At 43.0% G+C, this 12,916-nt stretch overlaps 1 protein-coding gene across 6 annotated transcripts in view; it reads right to left on the bottom strand.

The window, feature by feature from the left end:
- The window catches only part of DPYD (dihydropyrimidine dehydrogenase), a 616,437-nt gene that overhangs the window by 385,013 nt on the left and 218,508 nt on the right, over nucleotides 1–12,916 (bottom strand). For all 6 annotated transcript variants that reach the window (XR_007775327.1, XM_050960937.1, XM_050960938.1 and 3 more), the window contains exon 4: nucleotides 10,101–10,188. Coding sequence is in view for 5 of the 6 variants with exons in the window: in XM_050960937.1 (XP_050816894.1) it covers nucleotides 10,101–10,188 (88 nt within the window). In the remaining variant the exon portion in view is untranslated. The remainder of the gene's footprint in view (nucleotides 1–10,100; nucleotides 10,189–12,916) is intronic.

The raw sequence follows: 12,916 nt of genomic DNA, 5'->3' as shown, positions 1-12,916 counted from the left end.
TCTTATATGTTCCATTCTATGCATCCAATGAAGTGGGCTGTAGTCCATGAAAGCTTATACTTAAATAAATTTGTTAGTCTCTAAGGTGCCACAAGTACTCCTGTTCTTTTTACGGATACAGACTAACACGGTACTACTCTGAAACTTGATATTGTCAATTCACATTTGTCAAAATGTGTTTTTCTTTAAAATCTTGTATCAATTTTTTTCGGTCAACAAAAAGTTTTGATGGCACTTTCAAGGATGGTTTAATCAAAGAAAAAAATCAATTGAAAATTCTGCAAAACAAGTTAAGGAACCAAAAATTTAGTCTATTTCAAATTTTTCAAAATGAAAACAAATTTCAAATGTATTCACTAAAACTAGCTTTTGTGCTTTTTGATCAGTTCTAAAAATGCCATATACATACTTGTAAATATGCACAAATCCACATAGAAGGCAATGACTTAGAGCAGAGGTTGGCAATTTTCAGCATGCGGCCCGCCAGGGCAATCCAATGGTGGGCCGTGAGACATTTTGTTAATGTTGACCGTTCGCAGGCACAGCCACCTGCAGCTCGCAGTGTCCATTGTTCACCATTCCCAGCCAATGGGAGCTGTGGAAAGTGGCGGCCAGCACATCCCATTGCCGCAGCTCCCATTGGCCAGGAATGGTGAACTGCAGCCACTGGGACCTCCAGGGGGCCGTGCCTGTGGATAGTCAATGTAAACAAACTGGCGGCCCGCCAGCAGATTACCCTGATGGGCCGTGTGCTGAATGTTGCTGACCCCTGACCTATAGGAAATGGCCTAGCACTAGAAGGGTGGAGAGATGGATTGTAATCTCAGCTGTACCTCTGTCCTTCTCTTGAGCAAGTCATTTCACCTTTGTGTACCTCTGTTTATCTCCCACCCTTTGCCTGTCTTGTCTACTTAAGCAGTACACTCTTTGAGGCAGGGACAACGTCTCTCTGTGTGGTTGTACAGTTCCTAGCACATTGGGGTCCTGATCTAAATTGGGGCCTGTTAGTAATGTAATAGGGTCTAGAAAATGATAGGAGATGTGGAGAATTGTATCTAAAGGTTCTTGAGGAGTAGAGATGGTAGAGTATTGTGTCCTTAGGAAGCTGGTAGAAGTATGAACGGTGGCGTGGGGGTATAGGCATTGGTGGTGACTTGGGAGGAGGACAGAGAAGGGAGAATCTCTGTGGTCTCTTCTGTACAGCACCATTGCCTAGACTGGTTCCTGAACATATCAGTTTGTTTCATTTTGGGGGCTTTTTTAAAAAAAACAACTAATGTTTGTTCATTTTAATTTACAGTACACCTGTAACACTGACATACTCACGCAGCTAGGCAACTTTAGATTTCCTCCACATGGGCTAGGGTAAAAGAGTGCAACATAAGGCTGCATGTAACTTATTCTGGGAATTGAGAACACTGAGGTGCAGAGCTGATTTTACAGACGCAGTAAATGACTATATATCTTTGTACTAACATTTTGGCCAGCACAATGAGGAAAGTGTAACCACTTGATATTTTCTTTAAGCCATCATTGTGCTGTGTTCAGCAATGCTGTCAGTCTTCTCACATTTTTCAGGCACCAGCACCAGGCAAAAAATATTGTTGAGCCCTTCTCTGCAAAAGTTACTGCTTCTGAAAAGAGACTGTAGTTATGGGCATGGAGGGTCCATAAGAGCCAAGCAAGTCAGGCTATGACTGCAGGTTAGTAATTGCTGAGTAATTTGAGGTTTTAGATTTTCCCTTAAGAAACACTGAAGCTCTTTAGAGAATGGCTGCGCTATGCCATTTTTTTTAAAGCAGAACTTCCTGATGAAGTAGCAACTTGGTCATGATTTTACCCAAAACCATTAAAATCAGACCCTTAATATTATCTCAACATACCTGTAGCAGGATGAAGTCCTAGAACATATCCCCTCCTCATGGCACTGCAGTCACCCTGCCTCAGTTTCCCCTCATCGGTGATGGTTCTCTGGGACTTCAGCATAGTTCAGTTGCTGAATTGACCGTAATAATTAAAGTCCAAAGAAAAACACCACTCGCTCTAACCTCAGGCCCATGCTGGGCAAAGCCCTTCTTCTGAGGGGTTGTCCTGTAGGACACCACAGCCTTCAACTTTTCATCTTCCAGCCCTTCAGGGTTCTAGTCAATCACTTCTTCCTCCCCTTAACAGCAGGGGTCTCTGTACATTCTCCCAGGGTAATAGCATAGGGGGTACCCACCCTCACCCTTTACTATGGGTTCTCTGCCACTGGAATGCTAGACAACTGGGCTATCTGCCCTGTAACTCAAACCCTTATTCACTCTCTTTCCCTCCCAGCACCTCTTCTTATGTACCTATGTACTCTCTCTGGAGAGTCTTTTCTCTCAGGTCTTTCCTAGTCCCAATTCTGGGCTTAAACATCCTCTCCCTTGGGACAGACTGACCAGATTCCTCCTTCCTTGGGCTGTACTGTAATCCTAGCAGGCTTCTCTCAGCCCTCAGCTTCCCCTTGGAACAAGATAACTGAGCCCTCATTCCTGAAGCTGTGCTTCACTTCAGACAGACTTCCTCAAGCCCAGGATATCCATTTTACCTCACAGCCCTTCCCTGCATGTCTCTCATAGCTCCCCCTTTGACTGAGCTCAGAGTAGGTCTCTGACTCACACCTAGTCCCCATTCCCAGTTACAGTCGGCTAATTCTTCCTAAATACCAATTCTTAAAAGGTCCATTGCCCTTGAAGGGGCGAAACCACCGTACTACAATGCTTCCATACTGAAATTTGCTTTAGGTTTTAGGGTACTATAATGTAGTGGAAAGGGGAAGACCAGCAGATTCATTACTGCTTTGTATCTTCTCTGTTGAGGGCTTCTTTATTTCACTATATTTCAAGGATCGATTAAGAAGTGATATGCCTCGAAGTAGTACAGTACCAGTGGAAACAGATGCCTGACATTCATAAAAATAAATGCAGCATTGACATAACAGATTATATAACAGAGCAGTCTATATGCAGATGCCAGACACAATGCCACAATAATTGTTAACCATGTTAACACGTAATTATGTTATAAACGACATAGGTCTTAATAACTCCTTTTGTCCCAATGTTTATTGTCAATATATATATAATTTACTGTGAAGGTTTCAGCTCATATAATATACAACGTGTAACAAAAACAACTTGGCTGTTAACTCACCCACAATGTTGCTGCTACCTTACCCTCAATGTGTAAACGAGACCCACTTTTCTCTCATTTTAACTATGTGGACTCCAGCACTGAGAGGATGTGCGTGAGAGACAGGTAGCAGGAGATGGGGCCAGCTGCTTCTCTAAACCTCTGTAATAACCTTAGTCAGCTACTTTGTTAGAAGCTCCTGTGATGTGTTGAATTTCAAAATCAAAATCTTGGAGAGCTAAACTCCAACGAAGAAGTTTCTTGTTGTTCCCCTTGGCAGTATGAAGCCACTTTAGTGCAGCATGGTCAGTTTGTAGTTGGAACCGCCGTCCCCAAACATATGGGCGTAGCTTTTCCAGGGCGTACACAATGGCATAGCATTCCTTTTCACTGACTGACCAGTGACTTTCCCTCTCAGACAGTTTCTTGCTGAGAAACACGACAGGATGGAAGTTGTGATCTGTTGCTTCCTGCATGAGCACTGCTCCTATACCACGCTCAGATGCATCTGTGGTTACTAGGAATGGCTTGTCAAAATCCGGGGCCCTGAGCACAGGGTCAGACATGAGCGTTTGCCTTAAGTTGGGTAAAGGCCTTTTGACACTCATCAGTCCACTTAACTGCATTTGGCTGGGTCTTTTTGGTCAGGTCGGTCAGTGGGGCAGCGATTTGGCTGTAGTGTGGTACAAATCGCCTGTAGTATCCGGCCAAGCCTAAGAAGGATTGGACCTGTTTCTTTGACCTTGGGACAGGCCACTTTTGGATAGCATCCACCTTGGCCTGTAGGGGGTTTATGGTTCCTCGACCCACCTGGTGCCCCAGGTAAGTCACTCTGTTTTGGCCTATTTGACACTTTTTGGCCTTAACAGTTAGTCCTGCCTGCCTGATGCGCTCAAAGACCTTTTCCAGGTGTAGTAGGTGTTCGGGCCAGGAGTCAGAAAAAAATGGCCACATCATCGAGGTAGGCAACTGCAAATTCTCCCAGTCCAGCTAGTAGACCATCTACCAGCCTTTGGAAGGTGGCGGGTGCATTTCGAAGGCCGAAAGGAAGGACATTGAATTCATACACCTTCGCATGGGTGACGAATGCTGACCTCTCCTTGGCAGGTTCATCTAGCGGTACTTGCCAGTACCCCTTGGTTAAGTCTATTGTAGAGATGAACTGGGCACGTCCCAACTTCTCCAATAGCTCATCGGTACGTGGCATTGGATAGTTGTCCGGACGAGTTACAGCATTTAGCTTACGGTAGTCCACGCAAAAGCGTATTTCCCCATCTGGTTTGGGTACCAGAACCACTGGAGATGCCCATGCACTGGTAGATGGGCGGATTATACCCATTTGTAGCATGTTCTGGATCTCCCGTTCTATAGCAGCTTGGGCATGAGGAGACACTCGGTAGGGTGGGGTTCTGATTGGGTGAGCATTACCTGTATCAATGGAGTGGTATGCCCGTTCAGTCCGTCCTGGGGTGGCTGAGAACAATGGGGCGAAGCTGGTGCACAGCTCCTTGATTTGCTGCCGCTGCAGACGTTCCAGGGTGGTGGAGAGGTTCACCTCTTCCACGCTACCGTCTTTTTTTTCGTCGTAGTAGACACCGTCAGGCCACTCAGCATCATCTCCCTGGACTGTAAACTGACAAACCTGTAAGTCTCTGGAATAGAAAGGCTTGAGAGAATTAACATGGTACACTTTAGGCTTTAGTGAGGAATTGGGAAATGCTATGAGGTAGTTTACAGCTCCCAGGCGCTCTTGGACCGTGAAGGGCCCTTCCCATGATGCTTCCATCTTATGGGCCTGTTGCGCCTTCAAGACCATAACCTGGTCTCCTACCTTGAAGGACCGATCTCTGGCATGTCTGTCATACCAGGCCTTTTGCTCTTGTTGAGCATTCTTTAGGTTCTCTTTAGCAAGGGCTAAAGAGTGTTGGAGGGTGCTTTGTAGGTTGCTTACAAAGTCCAGAATGTTAGTTCCTGGAGAAGGCATAAACCCCTCCCATTGCTGCTTCACCAACTGTAATGGCCCCTTAACCTCGTGACCATACACAAGTTCAAATGGTGAAAACCCTAAACTGGGATGTGGTACAGCCCTGTAGGCAAACAGCAACTGCTGCAACACTAGGTCCCAATTATTGGAGAATTCGTTGATGAATTTCCGTATCATGGCCCCCAAAGTTCCATTGACCTTTCCACCAGGCCATTGGTTTGATGGTGGTATGGGGTGGCAACCAAGTGATTCACCCCATGAGTTTCCCACAGTTTTTTCCATGGTCCCTGCCAGGAAATTAGACCCTGAATCTGTAAGGATGTCGCAGGGCCAACCTACCCTGGCAAAGATGTCTGTTAGGGCCAGGCACACAGTGTTAGCCCTGGTGTTGCCTAGAGCTACTGCTTCTGGCCATCGGGTAGCAAAGTCCACTAAAGTCAGTACGTACTGCTTTCCTCTGGGCGTCTTTTTTGGGAAAGGGCCCAGAATATCCACAGCTACTCGCTGAAATGGGACCTCAATTATGGGGAGTGGCTGGAGAGGGGCCTTGACCTGGTCTTGAGGCTTACCCACTCTTTGGCATACCTCACAAGACCGGACATACTTGGCAACATCCTTGCCCATCCCCTCCCAGTGGAAGGACTTCCCCAACCGGTCCTTGGTTCTGTTCACCCCAGCATGGCCACTGGGATGATCATGGGCTAAGCTTAAGAGCTTCCCCCGGTACTTAGTTGGAACCACCAACTGTTTTTGCGGCTGCCATTCTTCCCGGTGTCCACCAGAAAGAATTTCCTGTATAAAAGTCCTTGGTCTATAACAAACCGGGATCGATTAGAAGAGCTGAGAGGCGGTGGGGTGCTCCGTGCCGCCGCCCAAGCTTTCTGAAGGCTGTCATCCGCTTCCTGCTCAGTCTGGAACTGTTCCCTTGAGGCTGGGGTCACCAGTTCTTCCTCAGACTGTGGACTTGGGCTTTGGTCCCTCTGGAAGCGATGTAGGTGATGGGGTTGTTTCCGTTGCTGGTGCCACCTGAGGGTATTTCAGGCTCTGGCTGAGCCTTTTGGGTATGGCTGTCTTTGCTTCTGCAGTTCTGGCTCGCTGGCGCCCTCTGGCGTTGAGTTTGAAGATGTGGTTGCACTTGCTGGTGCTGGTTGCTGTTCCAGTTCCGGGCCCTGGGACTGGAGATTGCTGTGGCTGTTTCAGTGGTAGGCATGGAATCCGGGTCCACTACCTCTGTCTGGTCTCTGGTAACACAGACGGGGCCTCTGTGGACGGTTCAGGAACAGGAATGGGTCTGGAAGCTTGCCTGGTTTGGCTACGTGTAACCATTCCCACTCTCTTGGCCCGCCTCACCTGGTTGGCCAAGTCTTCCCCCAGTAGCATGGGGATAGGATAATTGTCATAGACTGCAAAAGTCCACATTCCTGACCAGCCTTTGTACTGGACAGGCAGTTGAGCTGTAGGCAAGTCTACAGCTTGTGACATGAAGGGGTAAATTGTAACTTTGGCCTTTGCGGGTTGATGAATTTGGGGTCAACGAAGGATTGGTGGATAGCTGACACTTGTGTCCCCGTGTCTCTCCACGCAGTAACCTTCTTTCCGCCCACTCTCAAATTTTCCCTTCGCTCCAAGGGTATTTGAGAGGCATCCGGGCCTGGGGATCTTTGGTGTGATGGTGGTGTAATGAATTGCACTCGCATGGTGTTCTTGGGACACTTGGCCTTGATATGTCCCAGTTCATTACACTTAAAGCATCTTCCATCTGATGGGTCACTGGGCCGAGGTGAGTTACTGGAGACTGGTGAGGTTGAAGGGTAGGGTATCTGTGGCTTTACTTGGGTGGTATGTGGGGGTCTTTGGCTGTCCTCGGTTGTAGGGTTTATGGTCTGTGTGCCCCCTGGGGTAATCGTTCCCCTTGACAGTAGCTTTTTTGCTTTCTGCCAGTTCCATCCATTTGGCTCCAATCTCCCCCGCCTCAGCGATATTCTTGGGGTTTTCCATCTTGTATGTACCGTGTGATGTCTTCAGGAACACCATCCAAGAACTGTTCCATTTGTATGAGGAGGTTAGTTCTTCCAAGGTTTGAATGTTGTTTCCTGTTAGCCAGGCCTCATAGTTTTTTTGCAATGTAGTAGGCGTGTTTGGGAAATGACTCCTCTGGTTTCCACTTTTGGGTTCTGAAGCGCCGACGGGCATGATCTGGGGTTATCCCATCCTGTATCTGGCCTTGGTTAGAAAAAGTTTATAGTCATTCATTTTGGTGCTTAGGCATTTCAGCTGCCACCTCTGCTAAAGGTCCACTGAGCTGTGACCTCAATTCTACCATGTACTGGTCTTCGGGAATCTTGTACCCAAGACAAGCTCTTTCAAAATTTTCCAAGAAGGCCTCGGTGTCATCACCTGCCTGTAGGTGGGAAATTTCCTGGGCTGTGGAGCACTATTTGGCGCCGGGTTTGTTAGGGTTGGCTGGCACAGGCAGCCCAGCTTTTGCCAACTCCAGTTCATGTTTTTCTCTGTTTTTCCTTCTCTTCATTCTCTTTTTGTTGTTTTTTTCCATTCTCGGTGGTGGTTTTTCCATTTCTCGGCGGTGGGCCACCTCTTCTTCTTCTAGTTTTTCTTTTGTGTGCTGCCTCTTGGGCTGCCTGTTCTCTTTGGAAGGCTGCCTGTTCTCTTTGGTAGGCTGCCTCTTTGATCTGTTCTTCTCTTTCTTTCATCTCCATCTCTTTTTGTTTTATTTCCAGTTGTCGCCTGTGTTGAGCTTCTTTGATTTGTTCTTCGGCGTCAATTTTTGCCTTAGAAGTCATGGTTCCTGTTTTCTTGTGTTGGGGTGCCCTCCGGTTGTTTATCTTCTGAACTGCAGGTTCTGTTGCCTCCTGGAGTCTGCCTAGCAACAGTGCTTTTTTCCTTTCTCTCTCTAGCTAATGTTCAATGAAGGGAAACCAGAAAAACCACTTTATTTGCATGCCTATAAGTGCTGGTACTTGCCCCCTAATGGGAGGGCTATTGCATGACAAAAGACCCTTAACAGGTTCTTAATGGCTTCTCGCTTAACATGCAAGCCACAAACTGCCAGAGAGAGCAGAAAAAAAATTTCTCTCTGGTTCCCTTTTAAAACCAAACTGTTTCTCTCTGCTAAAAAGCCCTTAGCAGAGAAAAGAAAAATATAATATTTCTACTGGCTTCTGGGTTCTGTCTATCTCCCACCACTGCCACCATGTAATAACCTTAGTCCCAGATTTGGACCTTAGCGTCCAAAATATGGGGGTTAGCATGAAAACCTCCAAGCTTAGTTACCAGCTTGGACCTGGTACCTGCTGCCACCACCCAAAAAATTAGAGTGTTTTGGGGCACTCTGGTCCCCCCTGAAAACCTTCCCTGGGGACCCCAAGACCCAAATCCCTTGAGTCTCACAACAAAGGGAAATAATCCTTTTTCCCTTCCCCCCTCCAGGTGCTCCTGGAGAGATACACAGACACAAGCTCTGTGAAACTACACAGAGTGAATCTCCCTCTCTGTTCCCAATCCTGGAAACAAAAAGTACTTTCCTCTTCACCCAGAGGGAATGCAAAATCAGGCTAGCCACTTCAACACACACAGATCTCCCCTGATTTCTTCCTCCCACCAATTCCCTGGTGAGTACAGACTCAATTTCCCCTGCAGTAAAGAAAAACTCCAACAGGTCTTAAAAGAAAGCTTTATATAAAAGAAAGAAAAATAAGTACAAATGTTCTCTCTGTATTTAGATGATACAACACAGGGTCAATTGCTTAAAAGAATATTGAATAAACAGCCTTATTCAAAAAGAATACAAATCAAAGCACTCCAGCACTTATATTCATGCAAATACCAAAGAAAAGAAAACCATAGAACTTACTATCTGATCTCTTTGTCCTTACACTTAGAAACAGAAGACTAGAAAGTAGAGCTACTTCTCCAAAGCTCAGAGAAGGCAGGCAGACGGAAAACAAAGACAAAGACACTCAATTCCCTCCACCCAAAGTTGAAAAAATCCGGTTTCCTGATTGGTCCTCTGGTCAGGTGCTTCAGGTGAAAGAGACATTAACCCTTAGCTATCTGTTTATGACAACCTCTCACCCAAAACAGCCTCAAGCCCTCCCAGTAGACCCCAAACTTGGATGGAGTAACAGCAAATCAAACTTCACCAAAAGACTTAAATGAGCTTTTAAAAGGTAAGTGTTAATTAATATCTTTTCAAGATTAGAATGCTCCTCACAGCCTGATTAATACAGACAGATATTTTCATATTAGCTGTGCAGTCAGCTTTAACGTTTGTATTTTTGACTTTTAAAAGGTACTTACTGATCTGAAGGCAACAGAAAGTATTTTTTTCTCCATTAACAGGATAGCATCTGAAAACACTCCACCTTATTAAAGTTGATTATATTTATTGTTGTAATAATTTATTAATATTATTGTGTTTTGTGAATAAAAAATGATAAAGCTTATTTACTTGAACCCTAGTAATGAAAAACATTCATCCTTGAGATGAGCACCTGCATGCCAAGTGTCAGTTCAAAGCACATTTTATTAAGAAAATTATAATCATTTCATGAAAATATTTATTCTCTAATGGAAAAAAATAATGTCTTGTAACTTTAATGGCTCAGTCAGGTAAGAATACAATGAATTTGTTACACTGAAGTGTTTTGTTTTGTCAATACTATTAATTGATTAAATCCATCCAAACAAATACCTGAAAAAAAAAATCTGCTGAAGAAATAGATGTACCATACAGTCTGTGCATTTACAATATCGCCAAAGAACAATATCAGTAATAATAATTAAAAATTAAGAAGAATCTGTTACATTTGATCATACCTGTTCTAAACATTATTTTATTAGAGTCTACAAAGATAAAGATCGTAATTCAATCACACAAAGAGAAATGCAAGCAACTGCTGTTCTTGCTTTTCATTTACTACTGTGAACCGGCTTTTACCTTGTTTGCAATACTTGTGATAAATGACTTGATGTCTAGATTAGTCGGGCAGCTCTTCTGACAGGGGGCATCTGCACACTTTAAGCACCTAGGGAAAAAATTAATGAGTTAAGGAGACATACAGTACAAATACTGCCAATAGCATAAGTTTTTTTCATGTACAAATTGGTAAGTCTAAAAAATAATAATGCTTTACATTTCTATAGCGATTTCCATATAAGTATTTCAAAGTGCTTTGTAAACATTATTGAATTAATTCTCACAACAATATAGTGAGATAAGTTTTATTATCCCATTTTAAAGATGGGGATATTGAAGCACAGATATGTTAAACAAATAGCCTAAAGCCACACAAGAAGGCTGCGGTGAGCTAAAAAGAGAACTCTGACCTCTTTGGTTGGGTGTTTTAGCCATAAAAGCAGCCTTCTTCTATAATAAGCATATCCATAAAATCCACCATTCTGAATGTGCAATCTATCGTGATATTACATATACAAATATGGTAAAAGAATGTTAAGACTGAAAAGTTAAGCATTCAAAAGATAGGAAATGCCACAATTTTTATTATCCATTAAACATTATTTGGGAGCCTCTGTGCCATGCACAGTCTTATTATATAATCATACTATTTTTTTCCATTGGACCCCTGCCTTGTTCAGTGCACAGGATGGATGATGCTCACTAAATGAGTAGCTATTTGATTTTTCTCTTTATTTGTATTTCTTATTATTTTATTCTTCCTTATTCAATGCATGGGCACGAGCCTTATTTCCTAAATACCATTCAAACCCTGCTCTGAAGAAAATTATTAATTTCATCATAGGCCTTTCAATGGTATTCATCACTGTAGTATCTGCTTCACAAACAGTTAATATATCTTCACAATCTAAAAATATATTTTTTTCTAGACCTGGCTCTAAAACAAATTGTTCTGTGATCTTAGGCAAGGTCTGTGTGCCTTAGTTTTTCCAATTGTAAAACAGATGAAATTCATTAATGAAGTTCTATAGGTGTAATCGAGAGTATAATTTTGACAACTGAATAATCAGATATGTAGAGTTTTACAATACTTTTATAGGAAAGATGATAAAAATAATTCATGATTTATATGGCTCACCCTGTTTCGGTCCCAAGGAAGAATGGCTGCTAAATATTGGGTCTCTTATTTTGTGCAATACAGTTACTTTAATGAGTTAGTTTAAGATTTAGATAAAAGGACACATTTTTACTTCTAAACTGTGGGTTTACAATCTGTGACTTCAGGAGTACAAATAAGCACTCCTATGGCAACTTGCACTGAAGCTGACTGGAGTTTTCAATGCATATCTGAGGGCAGAATGGGAACTTTTTTCCTCTATGACAAAGTAGCAGTGATTAATGACCCATTCTTGCAAAGGCATCCATGTGGGCATACAGGTCTAAGTTCACCTCCACAAGTCCTTTTACAGGATTGGACCCTAAAGAATAATCTCGTTGATGCATGATTTTTAAAAAAGCAAGCATCAGCTAAAGAGTTAAAATGATAACCCTGTTAAAAGATTTTGATGAGGGGTTCGGTTTTGGTTTTTTGTTTTTGTTTTTTTTGGCCTTACACTTTAGTGAAATATCATAGACCAAATGTCACACTACTCAGAATTCATTTAATTATTCTGGATATTTTTCAGCATTATAAAAAGATGTCTATGTCAACTTACAGAAAATAGCAAAAATAAACATTTTTCAGGTCTAACATGGCTACAGCATTCCCAAATCTCCCATGATTATTTAGTAATAAATATTACCATTATAGTACAGCCACAAGGATTAGCGTCCCATTATGTTGGGTGCTGTACAAACATAGACAGAGATCATCCTAGTTGTAGGGGGCTTACAGTTCATTGGTTTGTTCCAATTGGTTGTAAAGCGAGTAAGAAAAGGAAATAGTTACAGCTTCTTACCTACCTCACCATGATTAGCAGTCAGTATTTTGTGGACAACATTTCAGAGATGAATTAACTGGGAATTTGGAGAAGGATATGGTAACAGTTGTTTGGATTTTATAACAGTTTTTTTTCCATGCACAAAGAAGCATGGAAGAACAAGTGATCTTACTCTAAGCAGACTTGATGGGAGCAAGGCTGCAGTATACAAGGCCAGAAAAGAAGAGGTTGTAGTAATTGAGATGTGACATGATGAGGGCTTGTCTGACAGTTTTGGCTGTGTAGACAGAGAGGTGAGAACAGACTTCAGAATCATATGTAAGAAAAAAGCAGCCATTCTGCTATGTCTTTTCTCCACAGTTGCCCCAACTCAAGACAGTTTTTAAAATGCGATAGCTCTTTAGGCAGGTCTGCGTGGACTACCATTAAGACAAAGTATATTTATATTAAAAATGAATAGAAAGGCCCCATGACAGGATAGCCAATGCATAGATTAATGGTTGTGTTTATTAAGTATCTTTACCAAATAATTTCTTTTTTTATTGTTATTGAGATGGTTCACAAATAACAGCTGTTGAAAACATCAGGTGTTAATGAGGCAGGGCAAAGCAAACCTGAATTATAGCTTTTTTGGTGGGGGGGAGCATGAATATGCCAGTAGGCTCACTCTGATAATAATACCATCTTCCAGTTCTGTGAGTGCTCTGCAGACTAAAGTGCATCAGGCTGCCATTAATCCCACTTATCACACTGACAACTCAGTAATTACACTACTGCTATAGTCAGGTACTGTAGTCCTAATAAAATATCAGCCACTGCACGGAATGCATGCTGGTGAGATGTTTTATTAAACTTGGGGGGTTGATCATCAAGTGACATTAGTGTTGACCTATTTTT

Source organism: Gopherus flavomarginatus, chromosome 7 (assembly GCF_025201925.1).
Source record: "Gopherus flavomarginatus isolate rGopFla2 chromosome 7, rGopFla2.mat.asm, whole genome shotgun sequence".
Lineage (NCBI taxonomy): Eukaryota > Metazoa > Chordata > Testudines > Testudinidae > Gopherus > Gopherus flavomarginatus.
The sequence above is the reverse complement of the archived record's forward strand: the minus strand, read 5'-3'. Positions and strand labels throughout refer to the sequence as shown.